At 35.5% G+C, this 23643-nt stretch overlaps 2 protein-coding genes across 2 annotated transcripts in view; both read left to right on the top strand.

The window, feature by feature from the left end:
- Positions 1-21385, top strand: part of LOC105463608 (transmembrane serine protease 11F) — a 77524-nt gene extending 56139 nt beyond the window's left edge. Inside the window, exons 5-10 of the mRNA XM_011710816.2 lie at positions 2043-2206; positions 4542-4580; positions 5719-5920; positions 9262-9521; positions 14807-14949; positions 20508-21385. Of these exons, the coding sequence (XP_011709118.2) occupies positions 2043-2206; positions 4542-4580; positions 5719-5920; positions 9262-9521; positions 14807-14949; positions 20508-20666 (967 nt within the window). The 3' untranslated portion in view covers positions 20667-21385. The remainder of the gene's footprint in view (positions 1-2042; positions 2207-4541; positions 4581-5718; positions 5921-9261; positions 9522-14806; positions 14950-20507) is intronic.
- LOC139362201 (putative synaptotagmin-14-like protein) lies at positions 11091-11672 on the top strand. Its single transcript, XM_071092666.1, has one exon. The coding sequence runs from the start codon at positions 11091-11093 to the stop codon at positions 11661-11663; it is 573 nt and encodes a 190-aa protein (XP_070948767.1). The 3' UTR covers positions 11664-11672.
- Positions 21386-23643: the final 2258 nt, after the last annotated feature.

The following is a 23643-nucleotide window of genomic DNA, read 5'->3' as shown; positions in this document are numbered from 1 at the left end:
ATTGCTTAGCTGCCCTGAGCAAGTCTTTACAGCAACACACAGATTTCACAAATCTTGAGCAGCCCAAGGTTTCCTACCTATTCCTCAATCACAATAGAAAGTAGTAAGGTGCTTTGTGACAAGAAAATCTCAGCTGTTGGATAGAAAAAGAGGAAAAAAATATAAGAAACAGGGGAATGACACAGCTGACATTCCCTCTTCCCCCGGCCTCTTAAGTTAGGGGCTAAGTAGAACTTAACGTCTTTTTCATTTTCCTCATTTTAAGCCTACCCCACCATCAGACAATGACTTTCTCCTCAGTAAAGTTTTTCTTTCATGACAGTGCTTATTGTTAGTTTAAAATGGCTTTTCATTTTGATGCTTTGGTGAAAACTAATATACAAAAATGAATCATGAAGCTATTATCAGAGACTAAAATTACAGAATCCATCCTGAATGTTTTTACATGTTGTCTAAAAAGCTTAGATTCCATAGTGATATATGCCTCTCCATATATATGTATATATGTATATAAAATGTATATATGTATATATACATTTGTATATATGTATATATTTGTAACATGTATTTTATATATATTTATATATGTATATATATTTATAACATGTGTGTATATATATTTGTAATATTTGTTTGCTTCACTTCTTGGTGATAAAGTAAATATAAATATGGTTAAATGATTAAGGAACCCATGTCTTTCCTTTTTCTCTTGCACTTCTTTCTTTCATACCTTCTTACCTTTTTTCCTTTCTCCTTTCCACTTTTCTCTCCTTCTTTCCCCTTCTCCTCTTCTTCCTTTCTTCTTTTCTTTTATCTCTCAAATTAAATTCATTCTCAAAAGATTTCTTGAGGCTTTCTAACCCCACACATCACAATATAAATTTATACATTTGAACTGTTTATCAAATGATTCTCTTTTATAACTGCTTTCTTTAATCATTTATCTATTAACAGACCACAAGAGCCCAACAGGTCAGTGCTTTAATATAGTAAAGGTTTATTTCATTTTTAAGGTACAGTCCAAAGAATCAGAAGTTGGGGCAATGGTGTGGGTGCCAATTAAGATTATGAAATGAAACTGCCCACTGGATCTTCTGCATCTGGTGGCAGACAAGGGAAGAGTGAGAGCAGGAAAATGCTATGAGAGGTTTATTAGAAGCCAGACCTGGAAGTGGGGGACATTATTTCTTTCCATATCTCATTGACCAGATTCATTAGAAAGTTTCAATAAACCTCAGGAATGTCCAGGAAATGGAATCTACCTCTGTGCTCAGGAGACAAAGGAAACTGAGTTTGGTAAACAAAAGGATCCTCCTTGCCACACCATTTCTGTTTTTTTTTTTTTTTTTTTTTTTTTGAGACGGAGTCTCGCTCTGTCGCCCAGGCTGGAGTGCAGTGGCCGGATCTCAGCTCACTGCAAGCTCCGCCTCCTGGGTTCACACCATTCTCCTGCCTCAGCCTCCCGAGTAGCTGGGACTACAGGCGCACGCCACCTCGCCCGGCTAGTTTTTTGTATTTTTTTTAGTAGAGACGGGGTTTCGCCGTGTTAGCCAGGATGGTCTCGATCTCCTGACCTCGTGATCCGCCCGTCTCGGCCTCCCAAAGTGCTGGGATTACAGGCTTGAGCCACCGCGCCCGGCCTTGCCACACCATTTCTAAAGAATAATGACATTAGTTACAGCTTTTGCTAAAATTGCCTTAAAAAGCAAGCCATTTAAGTATGTATAAAGCATGATTTCACAAACATCTTCTCCCACAAGCCCCTCTAAACTATGAGCTGAGTAAAGACAGTGAACAACTGTTTTCAGGTATGTATTTTATCCAGTATTTCTAGCATGTTGTCTTTAGTTCTTCTACAGTGCTTCCAACACTTCCTGGTTATTATACACTCATTTTTAATCTCTGTATCTAGAGATAATTTAAAAATCTGGTATGCACATGTATCATGCATTATGTTTTTAAAGTTTAACGTGAGTCCTAATAGGTTAAAGTCATTAATGATTAGATAAATGGCATTTTTTATCTGCTTTTTTGTTCTTCAGTCCAGATGAACAAGGTGTGGACATTCTTACAGTGCTCATGTTTCGATACCCATCTACTGATAGTGCTGAACAAATCAAGAAAAAAATTGAAAAGGCTTTATATCAAAGTTTGAAGACCAAACAGTTGTCTTTGACCATAAACAAATCATCATTTAGACTCACACGTAAGTCTTTTACTTTTATTTGCCACTTCTGTGGTTCTCTCCTCTTATAATACTCTTTAATTTTTATAAGCAACATACATAGATATTTTTTGTAAAATATACCCATTAACATATATACCCATATGTAATTTTTTGTAATAAAATATATATATATGTATATAAAATATCAGCACGGAATAAAACTAAAATAAATTTCCACTGTGAGGCAAAATTTAGTATTAAAACATGTTTTATTTCATATTTTACTAGGGCTTTTAATAAGGTTTCTAAACTTTTTTCCATATCATATATAGTTGGGTCCTTACAAAAGTTCCAAAGGGTAAGTATTACTTTCACCATTTTACAGGTAAAGAAGCTGAGACTCAAAGAAGATGTGAGACATGAGATTAGCAAACCTTGGGGCTAGAATTAGACACAGGTATTGTGACTCACAGAGGTCTTTACAGTTCAGTTCTGGGGGTTATTTTTTATAGTATCAAAGAAAGACACATTTATGAAGGTTTACCCCTGTAGGAAGAGCCAGTGACATGAACTGTAAAGAGGTTCTCTAGCTTGTTTCCAACTTAAAACTATTTTTCATCCGTTCCTTATTTATTACTCATGAAACGAAATGGGAAAGTTCTTGTTTTGTTTTCCTCCCAAAGTGGAAGAAAAGGAAGTTCAAATTAGGGAACTGAAATTCAAACTACCTTACAGCTAATTGGAATCCGAGCTCATTTCTATGCCAATATGTAATTGAAGGCAGTAAAATAACGTGTTTTAAATAAAATTTTAAATGTCAAGGGCAGGAACTGTGTCTTTTTATTTTCTTACCCCTCCCTCAAACACTAGCATATATCTCACATGTGATAGGTGTTCCAGCTCTATTCATTGCTTCTTGTTATGTATTTCCAAGTTTAGTTACTTCTAATTTAATACAAAAAAGATGGGAGAGGGGCTTGTATTTTGGACCCAAAAGACTTCTCCCTTCCCAATAGCCATGTATTTATTTAGGAAGCAAGTTATCTAAAGTTAATTCTTTTGTTGTTAGAAATCAGGAAAGTTCTTTAAATATATTTTGAGAGAGAATCCCCACAAATATTGTTATGTTCTCATAAAGTAATTAGAAATAATGGAGAGTATAGTATCCACCTTGATTGTTAATCAATTATATTCCAAAGTATAAGTATTTTCCAGCATTCTATACATGGAAATCTCAATTTCTGATGATATAAATGTCCCTAAGCCACAATCATATATCCTAAAGTAAAATATCCATTATAAAAGTGACATTATGTTATGTTTACTGAGTTGTTACTGTTGTAGAATTTCTTATTGTACAATTTATTTAAAAATTTTGTCATTGTTGGTTATATACAATGATTTTTTATGATACAAGTTGTTTTAATACCAAAATAACTAAATTCTCTGACCATGCTCAGTAATGAACTGTATATGTTTTCTTCTGCCACACACATGTATTCTGTTAAATAAAGAGACATATCCATGAAACCTCTAGTAGGAATTGGGGCTTGCATCCCTTTCTGGGGAGAAGTCAACGTTCCTGATAAAATCACTGTAATTCTCCATTTTCTCACTGACAAACAGAAAACCAATCACCCAACAAACATCTAATGTATCTGAGTTAAGTGAACATGAATGAATAAATTTGAAGGGAAAAAAGATGTCACGGAAGGGAAACATAAAATGAAGTGAAAGTTTGGGTGTGACTGGGGACTCTGGACTGGTTGTATGTGAAAGAACTTCATGCTTCTAGTGCCTGCTGCCTGAGCCACAACCATCCAAGCCATTCACAAGAGAGAATCCTCAGGGAGACAAGGTTATCAACCTGCACTGACTAAATTCCTACTCTGTTAGATCAGGGCCTTGAAATTGGGCCCTCAGGGATCTGTGATGCATTTAGCTCCATAGAGCTACCATTTCAGACTGGCCATTAGGAATGTGCCTAAACCACATAGGTTGGTAAACACCAATTGTGATGGGAATTGGAGGTTGCTCCCTCAGATTATACTGAAGCCCCCAAAGAAAGCAGTCAGAGACATTTATTCTTATTTATTATTTCCTAATTTCCTAGTTTCTATTTCTTTTTGCCGAGCAAAATCAGGAAATAAAATGCCCTCTGATTTAATTTTAAAGTAAATTATACAATTTGGACCAAAAATAAAATCAGAGTAAAGAGTTATTTATATATTACTTGATTATGAAAAATCTCATGCTCTCTTGAAATATGTATGCTTTGTATAATTCGCATTTCTATTAATGACCAATTGAACAAGGTAACATGAAAATGGGAATATATTATTCTGCCAGCTAATTCATATTTTGCTTATTCCAGCAATTGACAGCAGAAAGATGAGGAATCTTCTCAACAGTCGTAAGTATCAAAACCCACAATTAACTGTTTATTTCACAGTGAAAGATCATGAAAAAAAGTTATAGAAAAGTTAGCGGTAAGGTTTACCAAGCTTTTTAAGACTCATTTTATATTTTTGTAAGTCTTTTAAAATTATTTTTAGTATTTAAATTTATAAATTTATACCAAATACAATTTTAAGTTTATATGACCTATGAGATGTGGTTAAAAACACCTTACATAATATTCTAGATATTATATTAATATTCATTATAAATAGCTCTTTTAATATTATCTGACAATTCAGGAGAGTGTTTTAAACTGGTAACATTTAGGCTTTAATTTTTTTTAAAATTTGCTTGCATTTTTATTGAAATATCTGTTACGTAAATTCTCTTCCTCTTCCTGCCCTGCACCCCACATTCCAGCATTGGTACACAATTAAGGTCTATTGTGGACAAACGTGCCCATTAAAAATGTTGTAACACTTTAAGGTCTCTTTTAAGATTGACTTGAAATCTAGTCAATTGAGGGTTTGATACCAGGGAAGAAGAATTTTTTTTTTTTAAACTAGTCTTTCAAGTTTTAAAAGACCAAAAAGGTCAATATTGTTTGAATCTGTTAAAGTACAGGGCTTTGCAAACACAATAAATTGATTCTCCTTAGTCATTAGTTAAGGGAAAATCATGACCCACATTTAGTATTGGGCTCTCTCTCAGTAATAAGGATACTGCTACTAGTTTTGGTGTGGGTCCTCCTAATTTTGTATCCCACTCTGTCACTTACCAGCTGGGTGACCGCCAGCAGTGTTCCCTCTTCAAGACTTAATTTTCTCATCTAAAAGGTATGTTGCTATAAACACATCTAAAACACATAGCAGAGGATCTATACATTTTTGGTGCTAGATGAATTACCTATATATGCTTTATAAGGAGAGACAGAAGTTAATTCCTGGTCTGAATGCCTTGAAATGTTAGTGAACATTTCTTCTGAATCTCAATAGGATCAGCAAGACCTGTATCAAATAAGCTCAAAGGCTGAGTGCTATGAATGGTTCACAAGGTAGCAGGGACAAAGGATTATCTACAACCAAAGCAAATCAGAATATACTTTTTTCCTCCTTTTTATGAATACGAACGATCATGTATTTCTGTGGCAGGCTGTGGAATAAGGATGACATCTTCAAACATGCCATTACCAGCATCCTCTTCTACTCAAAGAATTGTCCAAGGAAGGGAAACAGCTATGGAAGGGGAATGGCCGTGGCAGGCCAGCCTCCAGCTCATAGGGTCAGGCCATCAGTGTGGAGCCAGCCTCATCAGTAACACATGGCTGCTCACAGCTGCTCACTGCTTTCGGAGGTAAGTTAACCAAGGCTGCTGTGAACCTTCTTTCCACAGTCCTCATCTGCCATTGATTTAGTGCATGAGAAGAGTCCAGTCTTGCCAGTGTATCCTTTGCTCCATTCAGCGTAGACCCTGCTATCCCCTAAATGGATTAAGCTTCCCCTATGCCCTATCTATGATGCTTGGGTTTTGTCATTTATAGTTCTTATATATTTTCCTCTCTCATGACCCTAGTGCTGTCTTTCCTACCATGTATTATATAAAATAATAAGTAGATTATCGTAGTGTAAAGACTATTACACATGTAACAAGTTTAATGTCTTACATACTCAAGAAGAAAGTCAGCTACTTTTGTTTTTTGGTTTTTTTCCTAATTAATCCCTCTAACTTCCCACTGTCAGCATTGCCATCACTTTACAAATAAGAAAAGAATCATAGGTATCCCTCTTGAAGTTCTCTCTTCTCATTGCATTCTCTAGGAACCCTGCAGGCCTGTATGGTCGAGAAAGGTGTGTGGAAGGTGGGAGAGACCTGCTACCTTGTCTTGCTCCCCTCACAGTATTCAAGACTGGTTATGTACAGCCCAGCGAAATCTCTCTGGACTTTTCATGGTTGTACCTCTTAAAACTCAGCTGTGTCATTTCATGTACACAGACATACACAGCACTCTAGTGCCCAAGGAGGTCAGGAACACACCGCCTTTCTTCCCTGAGGTTTTACCGTTATGGTACAGAAAACTTTTCCTTTTAAACTCTCAAAGACAAAACTCTAAATAGAGACCCTTTGCCTGGCCAGTGGCACTACTTTTGTACACTACACCTTATTAAAGGAGCCTATCCTTGGTGATTCTGGGAGGCGCTTTATCATCCTTCTAAGGGTAACATCCCAGATGGTTCCAAGATACTAAGTTGATTATCTGTTGCTTCCTCACCCAAGAGAAGAGAAAGGGACTCACTTATATATGTGCATTTACAGCTCCTGAAATAACTGACATTATGACTTATGGGTAAATTTGAGTCCCACTCACTTGTGAAGATTTTCTAACTTTTTCATATTCACACAGTCCTCCAATCTTTGCACTTCTGTTTTTGTGAGAGTGTCTTCCATTTTAGTTTATAATTGATCTCTCCTTATGTAAATTAAAAATAAACAAATCCAGAATTCCAACTTAATATTTAGTGAAGAATATAAGCTGTGGCAATTGAAATACTTGTTTCAGCAAGTCCAGTGCAGGCTCTGGGTACTCACAGACCTACATGGGAATTGGCCATTGAGCTTGATGAAGTAGAGATTACTGGTGACCTTGATAAAAGATTTTCTAGTGTGATAGGGATGGAAATGGATTCAATAGAGAACGGAAGGAGGATTAGATGCAGTAAGTTTTAAAACCACTTTTAAGAAGTTTTTAAATGAAAGGGATCAGACCAAATTTGACAGTTGATGGCAGTTGTGAAGTTAAAGGAAAGATTTTTTAAAATATGGGAGACACATAATAGCATATTTTATGCTAATAATAATAATCCAAAAGAATTGGGTAAAGTGATGATCCTAGAGAAAAAAGAGTGCAATCTAGAAGTGATATATTAATAATTTCATGTAATCGCACAATGTGGTATACTGTTGTGAAGGAAAACTATGTGGTACTTTGAAGACAATATTGCATTATTCACATCTTTAAATTTTTATAAATTTATTTTTTCTGCAGAAATAACGTATTTTCAAAATCATATTTAAGACAAATCTTAGCACCCTTATGTCTATGAAAAATGATTCCAGTCTTTGTGTAACAGTGTGGGTGGGGAAGACACTCTTGAAAAGATGGAAAGAGACCTGGATCATCTCCTTTTGGCACTAACCAGCAGAGTGTCACTCACCTGCACAAGTCACTGAACTTCTGGGCCTTGATTTTCTTATTCATAAAACGTGTTGAATTGGCCCATCATGTGAGGCTTCCTCTCTCATTGGCAGTACATAAAGGGATGGGATAATTTTTATTCTCCATCTGATTGATTTGTGAAATCCTTAAGACCTGAAGTCATATTATGTCTTTGTATCTCTGAGAATTCTAGTATCTAGTGCCTAGTTTTTAGTCAGTCCTAAGATTTCTGGTTTGAATAAAATCTTATCTTAATCTGTAAAGAAGTAAAATAGATGAGAGCAGAACCCCTCCCATCTCCCTGGGATCTGCCTGCCTTTTTTTTTTTTTGAGACAGAGTCTCGCTCTGTCACCCAGGCTGGGGTGCAGTGGCATGATCTTGGCTCACTGCAACCTCCACCTCCAGGGTTCAGCAAGCAATTCTCCTGCCTCAGCCTCCTGAGTAGCCAGTACTACAGGTGCATGCCATCACACCTGGCTAATTTTTGTATTTTTAGTAGAGATGGGATTTCACCGTATTGGTCAGGCTGGTCTTGAACTCCAGACCTCATGATCCACCCGCCTCAGCCTCCCAAAGTGCTGGGATTACATGCGCGAGCCACTGCACCTGGCCTCTGCCTGCTCATTTTTAGAGAAGTGCAGCACTTAGGAAAACACTGATCTTTCAGGTTTTTTAAATTACATTTAAAGGTTGATGATTCACCAACATAGTAATTCTTCTTCACCCAGAGAATTTCAAGTTACTATATATTTCCAGTCACTCAGGATGAGGATAACTTTAAAAAGAAGGAACTGGGCTTTGGAGGACCACAAAGAGGTAAAGAGATGATAGTATTAGGTAGAATTTGCTGGTGATATAAACCTTGTGGGAGAGAAAAGCATCTATTTGAAAGGAGAACTCAAAGTCTAGTAAGAGGGACTGACCAGGCCGGATCCATGGGTGATGGGAGCTGAATTTGAGTTAGGATTACTTAGTCCTTGTATATCAGGGAGGAATATGGGCGTAGGGTGGAGAAAAAACCCTGTATATACATGAAGGTTTGCAAAGCAGACAAATTACACTTCACTTCAAAGATCACAGAAAAACCCAGTAAAATAAGAACCAACAAGTGAGTCATAAAATAAGAACGGGTGGAAGATGTGACATGGAGAGAAAATACCTCTTAGTATGTTTATTATCCAAATAAATCAAAATTAATTTCTACACAGTTTGTTGAAATTAGGGAAAAAAGAGAATCTGAAGAGTTCCTAGTAAGAACTTTAAAAATTGGAAATTAATCATACTTATTAATTATTTGTACATAATTAATTGTAATAATTTTAAGAACTATTGTTTTCCTATTATGTTATCAACTACAAATTTTCTCACCAAAAGGATGTTTCAGGAGCATAAAACTGATAGTTGGGAAGAAATACAGTCTCATTCTTTTTTACAGAATTAAGTCAAGCATCACAAGTATTACTTTTTCATATTTTGCAGAAATAAAGACCCAACTCAATGGATTGCTACTTTTGGTACAACTATAACACCACCCGCAGTGAAACGAAATTTGAGGAAAATTATTCTTCATGAGAATTACCATAGAGAAACAAATGAAAATGACATTGCTTTGGCTCAGCTCACTACTGGAGTTGAGTTTTCAAATACAATACAGAGAGTTTGCCTCCCAGATTCGTCTATAAAGTTGCCACCTAAAACAAGTGTGTTCGTCACAGGATTTGGATCCATTGTAGATGATGGTGAGTAGTTTCAACCTAATTTTCTTAGCACAAAAATGTCTTAAGATCAAACGAGCTATCTAAAGGAATCCTTCTTAAGCTTTTAATAAAAGTAATGGTCTTTTCAGTGTGTGTGGGCTTGGGCAGAACAGGGGACTAGGGGTTAAAAAGTAAAAATCAGGTCCTGTCTTTGAGTTTACAGTTGGAGCAGTGGTGGCCGGGTGTGGTGGCTCACACCTGTAATGCCAGCACTTTGGGAGGCGGAGGCAGGTGGATCACCTGAGGTCTGGAGTTCCAGATACGCCTGGCCAACATGGTGAAAACCACATCTCTACTAAAACACACAAAAAATTAGCTGGGCATGATGGTGTGTACCTGTAATCCCAGCTACTTGGGAGGCTGAGTTAGGAGAATTGCTTGAGCCTGGGAGGCGGAGGTTGCAATGAGCCAAGATCGGACCACTGCACTCCTACCTGGGTGACAGAGCTAAACTCCGTCTCCAAAAAAAAGAAGAAAGAAATCTCCACAATTGGAGCAGTGGAAAAAAAAAAAGTCAGGGAAAGAGACTAATATAAAAGGAAAAAAACAACTAAATCAGGTGATATAAGAAGGGACAGAACACTACGGGAGTTCAAGGCAGTAAGTAATCACAAATTTTGTCTTTCCTGGATATGAATATGTTACATATACTTTAAGTCACATATATTTTATTTTAATCAGCATGTACTTTAAATCACAAATGTAATGATAGCTTTTTCCTTTATTTTAATTCTTTCTCATTATATGATAATTTATGATGGTCATAAACATTAAAATGGGTTGTAAATCTTTTGAGCTTTTTTTTTGGTTAGTTAATAAAATCTGTGTCATTTTCCTGTATCCAACCTGCTAGGGGTGTTAAAAGACATCAAGTCTAGTAATTGTATAAATTAAATACCAGAACTTAAGATTTCTAGGTACTAGTTCACTCTACTTTAAAGAGAAAGATTAGGCCAGATGTGATAGCTCACGCCTGTAATACCAACACTTTGGGAGGCTGAGTTGGGGATCACGAGGTCAAGAGATCAAGACCGTCCTGACCAACATGGTGAAACTCCTTCTCTACTAAAAATACAAAAAAAAAATTAGCCAGGCATGGTGGTGGATGCCTGTAGTCCCAGCTACTTGGGAGGCTGAGGCAGGAAAATTGCTTGAACCTGGGAGGTGGAGGTTGCAGTAAGCTGAGACTGTGCCATTGCACTCCAGCCTGGTGACAGAGCAAGACTCCGTCTCAAAACAAAACAAAGAAGGAAGGAAGGAAGGGAGGGAGGGAGGGAGGGAGGAAGGAAGGAAGGAAGGAAGGAAGGAAAGAGAGAGATTAACTGAATGTTTTAAGGAGAAATAAGAAATACTTAAATTTCGCCATCAGTTGGTGCGTTCCATGGCGAGCACATCATGGCAATTTAAGGTGGAGAGAGAACATGTAGAGTTCATGAACTTATCTGTTTTAGAAAAGTATCTCCAGAGGCAGTTGGATTTTTGTCAGCTGTTGGGGTATTATCTTGATGCTGCTTCTTTTTCTCTATATTAATAAGCAGTTCTGTTTTGAAAATGTTGGAGGGCTTCCAGATCTTGGTTCAGAATAGAGTACAAGGAACAATTCACAAGATAAAATTTGGCCGTGACTCCCAAATGAGAATGTCAGAAATGCTGTGTAGTGAAAGTACATCCTCATGTCAGTCTCTTGAACATGGCTCAGTTCCAGAAATTCTCATTAGCCTGCTTTGTAATGCCACAACTGGAAGACTATCAGCAGAAGTGATAAAAGGCAGCCACTTCAAAAATTTGGAAGCAAATAGACCACCCAATACATATATTAAGTTAACTCTGCTGAAATCCATGTATCAAGAGATGTCCAAATGCAAGATACCCATCTGCAGAGGGCAGCCAAATCCAGTGTACAAGGAAACTTTTGTTTTTCAAGGGGCCCTATTTCAGCTTTCTGATGTGACACTCTTACTGTCTGTATATAACAAACACAGCATGAGAAGTAAAGAGATGATAGGCTGGATTTCTTTAGGTCTCAACAGCTCTGGAGAAGAAGAACTCAATCACTGGACTGAAATGAAAGAGTCAAAAGGACAGCAAGTACATAGATGGCATGCATTGCTAGAGTCATTATGAATAGAATAAGCAAACAGTTACCATCCATGGCAACATATTTCCAATTACAACATTATTGTTTCTACCAAGTCGCTATTAGAAGAGCTATTCTTTGAAGAATCATATTCAACCTTTTTGAAAAATGCTTTAAATTCTATGGAAAGAACATCTCATACTGACATAAATGAAGAAAATATGTGTATCTGGTAGAGCTTGTTTGGGAAACTGAGAAATGTACATTATCATTGCTAAACTAATAGTCCTCCAGAAATTTAATAAGGTGTTATTGATTTGAAGTTAATTTTAATTTGGTAAAAGAGCCAGTAATTTTATGAAAAATCAAAATTATAAGTGATTTAAAAATTAGAATTTTAGTTGCAATATAATTTTAATATCACCCTACATATTATTTATAAAACATAGCTTGGCCAGTCCCTGGTGTTTGTAATGTTCTTTAATATGAAAAAGTAGTTCTCCAACCCTATCATAAGTCATATCTAATGGTGAAGAGTTTCAGTCACACTGAAAATTGTTTTATTTCAGACATGTTCCCTTTGTGCACTTAGTTTCATTGTGCCTCAGTTCCTCTCCATAGCACTAAATCTAAGTGCAAACAAGTATTCATTTTCATACAGGAATGTTTTCAATATGTTATTTTTTTTAAGGATCATTTTTCATTTGCCTCTGCTTTTGCCTGATCTGAAGAGATAAAGTCACTGTGTTGGTCCCTTGCAAGTCTTTTAGACAGGTTGTACTGTAGAACTGTGTAACTTCCTGTTGAACGCACTTCCTGTATTCTTGTATTCCAATGTAGGAAGCTAGTAGAGCAGGACTTTACTTTAAAATTTCTTTCAGTGATTGACTCTTCAAAAATTGCAGTAATGTCAGAATACATTTTTTTTTTACAAACTGAAAATACAGCAGATAAGCTGTAGAAAATGAAAAATAATTCAATTTTAATTTTCTGCTCTGAGTAACCAGCACTGCATAAAGCAGGTAGCATCCAAAATAAGAAACTGTTCTCTCTCTAAATCTTCACTCTTACTTCAGTTTATATTTGTGATATAAAGAGTATGCAGTTCTCAGTATGAATCAGAATATCATGTTAAAAACAGTTCTGATTCCTTATGAAGTTTCCAGTAACTTGTGACTAGACTTTAAGAAATTTACAGATAAAGTTCTTCAATGTGATGTTATCTTGTGCCTTTCATGTAAGTAAATTTGCTCATACAGCTTGAAAGTTGTATTTGCAAAATTAAGCCTTCGATTTTTATAAAGGTAACAATTCCTCAGAACAGTGTCACAAGATCTTTATTTCCTCCGAGATATGTAAAAGTTGTATAATGTGCTAATTTTTTAAATGACAAGGTACTTTCATTTGTTTTTATATTTAGGAACTCTAATTAATCAGGAATATTATAAGCTGTTTTCTTTTTAATTTTTCTTCTTATCTAATATATCATTTTATGCATATACTTTATTAGAGTATGTTTTATATACATTAAAAATTGTTTCTTTTTTCTCCTCACTTCTAGTTAAAATATATAAAAACATACTATTTATCAGTTACTAAAAAGCAGTATATCCTTGCTCCTAGTCCCAACTAAGTGCTATATATTACTATAAACTAGAACTTGTTATTACCATAATAACAAAACAATGCATAGGCATTACTTCAGCTTGGCTATACCGAAAGGCCTTAAAAGAAATCCAAAAAGACCGTGATATTCTATATTTTTTCGTTTAAAAAATGGCAGCTCTATGCATTCATACACATGAATTATAAGAAAAAACACAAAAGCTATATTGGATGACTTGAGGTTTGAGAATGTGTGTTACAGGGCTGCATTAAAAGGAAAAATTCACCTTTTATTGTTACATCCAAGAGCTTTTTCCAGGATTTTTTTCAAATAAACTAGTAAAAGTTAGAACCTGGAAAAAAAAAAAGAGAGAGAGAGACACTTAAGTTTCTTTCAAGGATATCCTGAAAAAAACAAACAAACAAACAAAAACTAGTGCTTATATATATATATATATATATATATATATATATTTTTTTTTTTTTTTTTTTTTTTTTTTTTTTTTTTTTTTGAGATGGAGTCTCGCTGTCGCCCAGGCTGGAGTGCAGTGGCGTGATCTAGGCTCACTGCAAGCTCCGCCTCCCAGGTTCATGCCATTCTCCTGCCTCAGCCTCCTGAGTAGCTGGGACTACAGGCGCCCGCCACCACGCCCGGCTAATGTTTTTTATGTGTGTGTTTTTAGTAGAGACAGGGTTTCACCGTGTTAGCCAGGATGGTCTCGATCTCCTGACCTCGTGATCTGCCCGCCTCAGCCTCCCAAAGTGCTGGGATTACAGGCATGGGCCACCGCGCCCAGTCATCTAGTGCTAATGTATCTTAATCCAGCTTTTTTTTTTTTTTTTTTTGACAGAATTTTATTATATGAAAAGTTTTCCAAATGCTCCATGCATATCCAACTTGGCTTTGTGAGAGGTTCTTAAAAGTCTCTTACAGCTAGCACAGGGGTATTCACCAATAGCTTCAACCCGGAGCCCTAAACTACTTATTTTCTGTATTCAACTAGGCAGTATCCGCTCCTAACATCCAGCCCCGTTCTGTGTTGTCATCAGATCACTAGCACATATTGGGCATTAATTTTGCTTCCCATGCTGTGAGATACCCTAAATAATACATGACAGAGTAGAGTAGGGTGAAGAGATCTGTGCAGCTGTGTCCTGGTTTCTACGTGAATAGCTTTAGGAATATCAGTGAACTTCCAGGGGCCGTGGTTTCCTTATACGGAAAATGTGGCAGTTGGACAAGACCAATGTTATGAACCTCTATGAGAATCTAATGAGGACTACGGACCCTTTCCTCATGAAAAAGAATGCATGCATATGTAGTATTTCACATGTAGTTTTAAGGCTCCAAATAGCCCTGAGAGATCTACAAATGTGATGTAATACTGGGACATGTATATTTATGGCTCCTTGCATGTAGACATTTATGGCACAGAAAATAAGATGATACCTAATGTTAATAAAATAATCTTTGGTTTTTGCTACTGAGAATATAAAATGTACAATTTATGTGTCTTTTATGTCTTAGATACAATTGTATTTGAGGAATATCGTTTATTTGTTTGTTTGTCCATTTGTGCAATAGGACCTATACAAAATAAACTTCGGCAAGCCAGAGTGGAAACCATAAGCACTGATGTATGTAACAGAAAGGATGTGTATGATGGCCTGATAACTCCAGGAATGTTATGTGCTGGATTCATGGAAGGAAAAATAGATGCATGTAAGGTAAGTTTAAAGTAAAGCCAAAAGTTTGTGGGGAAAGTTCCCATTAGCTATTTCTGAGTTTGGCATATATTTTACCTAGGAGAAAAAAAAATGGCATCTCTTACACCAAGAACTGAGTTTATTTAATAATCATGACAATAATAATAATTGTATTGAGTGTTTAATATATGCTAAGCCAAAAATTAAGCACTTTTTATACATTATTTCATTTAATGTAATGAGATAAAAGCAATATCATAATTATCCTTATTCATCTCCCAGCCTCCTAGTCATTTCCCTTCGCCCATTGCATTTTTTAATGACAGCGACACCTGAAACAGGTTTTCTTTACAGTAGACCTTGAGATCTACTGCAAAGGCCTGCAGTAGCCTTGCATTAGCAACACTGACCTGTTTAAATGCTGGACTTTTAGTTCCTAGACCTCCTCTTCTCCAGTGATCTTCTATACTCTTCAGCCAACTCAGACCTTCGTCTTAGAGTTACACTACGGCCCTTGTTATCAAAAACTGTTCCATCTCCAAAAATGCTTATTTACATCTTTCCTTTTGACTCCTATCCCCCAGTGTTCCCCCCTTGCTTTTTAACTACTGCTTCCCTAGATATGCTTACTATGTTATACCCTAGTCTACCAACTTTCATTTCCAACATGCACAACCTACATGGACATTGCTTGTGTCCTTTCTTTGTTCTATTTTTCTCCTTAGGCTTTGTCACCATGCAGTATGCAGTTTTTTTGTTTATCTAGCTTATTGCCTATTTCTCCACTAACTAAAATGTAAGCTTCATAAAGGAAGACATATTTTAATCTGTTTTATTTACTGCACCTGAAATAGACTGGTGAAAACATGTGTTGACTGACTGAATGAAAAACAGTCTTTTTTCAACTTCATAAACACCTACTATCCATTGATTCCTCTGTTTTCTCACAGTTCATTAATCCTTTCCTTTCTTCCATCTTCTACTTTTCCAGCTCAGATTTCACTATTATTTTTTATTGATAAATAATAATTGTATTACATCTATGGAGTACGATGTGACATTTGATACATGTATACAATGTGGAATGGTTAAGTAAAACTAATTAACATATTCATCACCTCACTTAACTTTTTTTGTGATAGACATCTAAATTTTACTCTGTTAGTTATTTTGAAGTCTATAATAGAGTATTATTGATTATAGTCACCCTGCTTTGCAGTAGATCTCAAAACTTATTCCTCCTGGCAGAAACTTTGCACCCTTTGACTAGCAACTGCCCCTTCCCTCACTCTCCACCCCGCTAGGCCCACCCAGACTCTGATAATCATCAGTCTACTCTCTACTTTTATGAATCCAACTTTTTTAGATTGCACATATAGGTGAAATGATGTATATGTCTTTCTGTGCCTGGCCTATTTCACTTAGCATAATGTCCACTAGATTCATTTATGTTGTCCCAAATGGACAGAATCTGTTCTTTTTATGGCTGCGTAATATTTATTTTGTAAATATACCATATTTTCTTTATCTCTTCACACACTGATGAACACTTAGGTTGATCCCAAATCTTGGCTATTGTGAATAATGCTGCAGTGAACATGGGAGCACAGATATTCCTTTGACATACTGATTTTAATTTTTTGAATATATTCCCAGAGGTGGGGTTGTTAGATCATATGATAGTTCTGTTTTAGTTTTATAAGGAGCCTCCATAGTGTTTTCAATAATATCTGTACTAATTTACATTTCCACCAAGAGTGTATAAGGGTTCCCTTTTCTCTTCATCCTCATCAATACTTGACTTTCATCTTTTTTGTAAAAACCATTCTAGCAGGAGTAAAGATGTATCTCCTTGTGGTTTAAATTCATTTCCCTAATGATTTGTAATGCTGAGCTTTTTTTCCATGAATGTGATGGCCATTTGTATGTCTTCTTTTGAGAGGTATCTAAGTCTTTTGCCAATTTTTTAAAATTAGGTTTTGTTTTGTTTTATTTTTTGCTATTGTGTTATTAACTTCTTTATATATTTTAGATGTATAAATATAAAATATATGGTTTGCAAACATGTTTTCCCATTCTGTGAGTTGTCTCTTCACTTTATTGTTTTTTGTTTTGTTTTGTTTGTTTGCTGTGCAAAAGCTTTTCAGTTTGATGAAATCTCATTTGCCTATTTTTGCTTTTGTTGCCTGAGATTTTGAGGTAATATTCAAAAATCCTTGCCCAAACCAATGTCATGGAGTGTTTCTTCTATTTTCTTCTAGTAGTTTTATAGTTTCAGGTCTTAAGTTTAGGTTTTTAATCCATTTCAAGTTTTTTTTTTTGGTTTTTTTTTTGAGACAGAGTCTCACTTTGTCACCCAGGCTGGAGTGCAGTGGTACGATCTCGATCTCGAATCACTGCAACCTCTGCCTTCCAGGTTCAAGCTATTCTCCTGTCTCAGCTTCCTGAGTAGCTGGGACTGCAGGCACGCCCCACCACACCTGGCTAACTTTTTAATATTTTCAGTAAAGACGAGGTTTCACCATGTTGACTAGGCTGGTCTTGAACTCCTGACCTTAAGTGATCCACCTGCCTCAGCCTCCCAAAGTGCTGGGATTACAGGCGTGAGCCACCACGCCCAGCCTAATTTTATTATTCTGATATAGATAACCAATTTTCCCAGCACCTTTTATTGTATAGACTATCTTTTCCTCAGTGTGTATTCTTGGCATCTTTGTCAAAAAATCAATTGACCATAAATATGTGGGCTTTTTTTTTTTCCTGGCTTTCTATTCTATGCCATTAGTTGATGAGTCTTTTATTATGCCAGTAACATGCTATGTTGATTACAATTGCTTTATAAGACATTTTGAAACCAGGTAGTCTAATGTCTCTAGCTCTGTTCCTTTTGCTCAAAATTATTTTGACTATTCAAGGTTCTCTTTTGCTTCTATATGGATTTAAGGATTGTTTTCTCTCTTTGTGAAAAATGGCATTGGAATTTTGGTAGGGATTGCATTTTAACAATGATAATTTTAACATTTTAATGAACATTAAGAGTGATAATTCTTCCAATCCATAAACATGGAATATCTTTTCATTTTTGTGTGTTTTCTTCCACTTCTTTCTTCAATATTTTATGGTTTTCAGTATACAAAGTGTTCACCTCCTCAGTTAAATTTACACCCAAGTGTTTTATATTTTGTTGCTATTGTAAATGGATTGTTTTCTTAATTTCTTTTTCAGATAGCTCACTGTTAGTATATGGAAACACTAGTGAGTTTGGTATATTGATTTTGTATTCTGCAAACTTACTGAATTTGTTTCTCTCTTCTAACAGCTTTTTGTTGGTTTTAGGGTTTTCTACCATGTTGTCAATACACAAAGACAATTTCATCTTTTCCTTTTCTATTAGAGTGTCTTCTATTTCTTTCTCTTGCCTAATTTCTCTAGTGACAACTTCCAGAACTGCGTTGAAAAGAAATCAAAGTAGACATCCTTTTGATGTCCCCGGTCTTACAGGAAACACTTTAAACATTTTACTATGGTTTTAATAATAAAAGCCAATATGTGGCTTTTATTGTATTTGACATATACCTATTATGTTGATAGCTTTTCTTACAAAAGTGTGTTGACTTTTGTCAAAAGGTTTTCCTGCATCTGTTGAATTGATCACGGTTTTTAGCCTTCATTTTGTTAATGTAATGAATCACACTTATTGATTCAAATATATTGAACCTTTCATGCATCTGAGGGATAAATCCCACTTGATAATAGTGCATGATTCTTTTAATCTAGTTGAATTTGGTTCAGGAGTATTTTGTTGGGGATTTTTACATCCTATGTTTATCAGGAATATTGACCCATAATTTTCTTTTCTTGTAGTGTCCTTATCTGGCTTTAGTATCGAGGTAATCCTCACCTTGTCAAATGAATTTGGGAGTATTCCATCTTAAGTTTTTTGGAAGAGTTTAAGAAGGCTTGGTATTAGTTCTTCTTTAGATGTTTGGTAGAATTGAACTGTGAAGCCATCTGGTCCTAGACTTGACTTTGGTGGGAGACTTTTTAATTACTGATTCCATATTCTTACTTATTATTGGTCTGTTCAGGTTTTCCATTTCTTCAGGTTTTCCACTTCTTCATGATTCGGTCTTAATAGGGTGTTTTACCTTCTTAAATATTTCTGCATCACCATTTCTCCATTGCCTTTCCTTGCCTGTCTTTCATGCTCCTTTCCTTCCTCCCGTGACCAGACAACTACACTAGCTGTCTTGCTAATTTCCTCATTTTTACTCTTATGCTCCTCTCAAGTGTTAGTCGCATAAGAGCCAGAACCATTTCTAAAGAAATGCTAATCACGTCAGCTCTCTCTCTGAGAACACTTCAGTGGCTTACCTTTAGTCTTAAGATACAAACAAAAACTTCTAAAGAAGACCTACAAGGCTCTACAAGGACTTGTCTTTCCTTACCTTCCAGATTCATCACACACTATTTGCCCCTCTTACACTCCTTTCTCCACCCACTTCCTTTTTTAGACCCTTGCATTTGCCAGGCTCCTTCATGCCACAGAGCATTTGCCACACTGTTCCCTCTGCCTATAACACACCCAACCCCCAATTCCCTTGTGGTTAGCTCTTCTTCCTTCAGATATCAGCTCAATTATACTCATCAGGGGAAACTTTTCTGTTTTTCCTTATCAGTCAAATTTCCCTGTTGTATGTTACCATAGTAATTATCATAATAGTAATTTCGTGTTTGTTTTTAGGCTTATTTTATATATATATATATATTTTTAACCTAAACTTCAAACTCTATGAGCACAGGGGCCTGTCATTTTTGGTCATTATTTTATCCCTAATAGACATCAGATTGCCTCAGAGATAGAGTAGGAACTCAATAAATAGTTAATTAAAGAAACAAATAAATAAGTGAAGAAGAGGCACAGAAAGCTTAAGTATCTTACCTAGGGTCATACAGCCAGTAATTAATAGAGCTGGACCTGAAACCGGCAGTTCAGCTGCTGAGACTACACTTTTAACGACCACATATTTATTTACTTATTTGTTTATGTACTTAATCTTCTTTGTTCTTCTTTTTGTTTTTCAAAAGAGATTTAAAGGAGCTTATAAAAATTTAGCAAGAAAACTAATTAGAAGTAGATGAGTTAAAGAAAAGGAGACCAAGAATAAGTCCAAAAAATACAATCAAGACCAAGAATAGGTCCATAAAATACAGCATTTGGAAGAGATCCTTGAAATTGTATACCTAGGCTTACAAATGCTAATCTCACATTTAACATTTTATATACGTAGTTACTAAACCATGCTAAACAGGTCTGGTCAAACTAGGAAAAAAAAAAAAAACACCTAAGGATACTGAAACAGAAATAATGTAACCATTTCCTGTGAATGAGTGTTAGCCTTCCTACGAAAAACAATGCCGTTTAAAGTCTAGCAAAAATTTTTATTCAGTTGAGTGACCCATTACATAGTCTATAGTCTGTGTACCAATGTCCTTTTTTTTTCTGTGAACATCAGGTTACAATACCTTCCCACTGAATTAAAGTAGAGTTAACAACTTAAAATATGTTTTTATTTCAGGGTGATTCTGGTGGACCTCTGGTTTATGATAATCATGACATCTGGTACATTGTAGGTATAGTAAGTTGGGGACAATCATGTGCTCTTCCCAAAAAACCTGGGGTCTACACCAGAGTAACTAAGTATCGAGATTGGATTGCCTCAAAGACTGGTATGTAGTGTGGATTGTCCGTGAGTTATACACATGGCACACGGAGCTGATACTCCTGAATATTTTCTATTGTTTAAATTAATGTAGTTTGGATTAGTGCTTTTGCTAGATGTCAAGAAACCCTTCAGACCCAGACAAATCTAATATCGTGAGGTGGTCTTTATGTAAGTAAGATCAAAACTTCTCTACCATGAGGGAAGAAGACACAGCAAATGACAGATAGCACCTATTCCTTACTCACAAGGGAAACTGCTTGGGATACTTCCTAATAAGATAAATAAGTGGTTTCCCTCAATTGAAGACAGGAACATCGTTTTCCACAAGATATGAAGAGCTGCCAGTAATGCCAAAATCTTACCTCATATAATACCGGGAGCACCTGAGATTCTTCTAGTGAAAAAGAGCAGTCTTCCCTGAAGACTCAGGGCTTCAACATTTTAGAACTGATAAGTGGACCTTCAGTGTGCAAGAACGGAGAAGCACGGGATTTGCAATATGACTTGAACTCTTAACCTGGGCTTATATCTAATAATACAGAGCACTATCACTAACCTCAACAGTTGACATTTTAAAAGTTTTTAAATGTATCTGAACTTGCTGTTAACACAGTGTTACACACTCAAGCACTAGCTTCAGGAAGCATGTTGCGTTGTTAAGAAGCATTTCTGATTTATTCTTTAACAGCATCTTGCCATCTATATGTTACTTGTAGTTGGCCCAGAAAGGAAAAAACAAAACAAAACAAAACAAAACGAAGACTCTTGTTTTTCCATGAGCACAAGAGGATAAAAAGAAGCAGATGAAGCCTAGGAGAGTTGGTTTCAAATAATTAGTAACAGGACAAGCACGCTAATTTTTGATGGAATGAGCTATCCAATTATTTACTTAGAAATATTTATATCAGTATATGGCAACTGGTACTTTTGTAAGTCTTCAGCTCTCTGATAAGTCAGATGTCCATCAGAGTATCAGCTCAGATGTCTATCAGAATATCAGAGCTGATTTGTGTAAAGCTTTGTGTAAAGCACTTTGACAGTGCCTGGCATATACTATGAACTAAATAAATCTTCGTTATATGGAATTGAATGCCTTGGCAAGCTTTAAGATAAATGAACTCAATTTTTCAAGTAAGTGTTACATACGGCCCAAATCCTAAGGATGGCAATAGTGATAGCATCGACTTTGAACCAGCCTCCTCAAGCTGAAACATTGTCTCTGCCTCATAGGAGCTGTGTGTCCTTGCTCAAGTTCCTTAATATCTCTCTTCATTGACTCTTTCACCTCTACAACGGGAATAAAAGTAGTACTACCTCATATAGTTGTTTTGAGAATTAAATGAATTAAAACAAGTACAACACTTGCAATAGTGTCTGCACACAGTAGTCTCTCAATATGAATTAGCTTCTATTTATCGTTAATAATGTGTTTTAGACTCCTCAATAAAACTTACTATACTTTTAAAAAATTGATCTTTGCTTCTTTAAAGCCATGTAATTGATTTCAAAGTACTTTGAATTGCATTGTAAAACAAATTCGGTGAACTACTAGAATTTTTTCAAAATCACTTTTATGCCTCATTAATATACTTTGAACTATGTCTGCTTATAGACAAGTAGTCATAGGATGTGACAATCATTTGTCACCATGGTTCTGACTACAGAGATGCATCTGTATTCATCTATAGACCTCAAATGTGAGATTAGATTTGTTGCCCTGAATTATTAGAGAAAAATCTAGACTATTAATTTCCCTAGTGTTAGAAAATTTTGTTAGTTTACATGTACATGTGTTTATATGTAATACATGTAAATGAGAGAAATACAACTAAAATATCTCCCAGCTATTATTCACATGTCAATAAGATATGAACACAAAAAGCTTATTATACACATTTCCTCTTTAAAAACGAAATGTCATCGAATTTCTGAGTCAATGACTAGGTGTAACTAAATACCACCAGAGAAAGCAGAGTAAAAATTTAAATTCTTACACGTCCTTCACTTAAACTTATACAGTTTGTATATAGCACAGAAACATTTGAAGTTTTTAAGAATGTTTAGCATATTAAAGATAGGCTTGATTGATGATGAACATATTTTATATTAAATTTAAACACTTCCTTTAGTAGATATGGGACAGCAAATCTGTCTACCAAAAAATCACTTTCCTCTGTGTAATTTCTATAACAATGAATATGTGTTTTGTGTAATCTTATTTATATTTAACAAGACTGTGATACCTTTTTGTGTGTAAGTATCTGTGAAACTGTGTATACTGATTTAAATATTTCTGTGCTTGATTCAATCGAGTTCAATGATATTTAAGCACAAATGAGAGAAATAAATACACAAGGTTATAAGAAAATCTAAGAATGGAAAAGTGGATTTTTTTAAACAGAATTTATATGCCCTATTTCTAGTTAGGTGTCTGACTTATTGAATGGTTTTGTAGAAATCATGTAATGTTTTTTACCTCATGTTTTCCGTCTTCCAAATGGGACCTTAAGCTGTCTACCTTCTGGCATTGTGAGACTTTTGAGATGAATAATAAAGTTGAAAATTCTATGAATGTTCAAAACTTGCTCAAACGTGCAAAGTATATCATTATAAACTGATATCATTTCCGATGACGCTGAAAATCCATTAAGATTGTAAAGAAGTTTGGATTTTTCTACAGTATTGGCATTTTTATGCTCTGTGAGTTTTGAAAATATATTTGTGGTCAAAAAAAAAAAAACACCCTAAAACATAAAGAAAAACAGACTTTGCCTCCTGTGTGGTGATCCTATAGTAATATTCATATCTTTTCATAGAAAAAAACTTATAATTTGTCTGACTCTTTTTAAAATACAGGTCAGATTCATTAAGCTGACAATAAATAAGGCAGCTCATAATCTCCATGCAGTCCTGATGGAATTTTGGGTGGCATGAGAACTCTAGTTAGTTTATAATGCTAGAACAATATTAGACCAAAATTGTTGCCAAT

The sequence above is a fragment of the Macaca nemestrina genome, chromosome 3 (assembly GCF_043159975.1).
Source record: "Macaca nemestrina isolate mMacNem1 chromosome 3, mMacNem.hap1, whole genome shotgun sequence".
In the NCBI taxonomy this organism is placed as follows: Eukaryota; Metazoa; Chordata; class Mammalia; order Primates; family Cercopithecidae; genus Macaca; species Macaca nemestrina.
The sequence above is the reverse complement of the archived record's forward strand: the minus strand, read 5'-3'. Positions and strand labels throughout refer to the sequence as shown.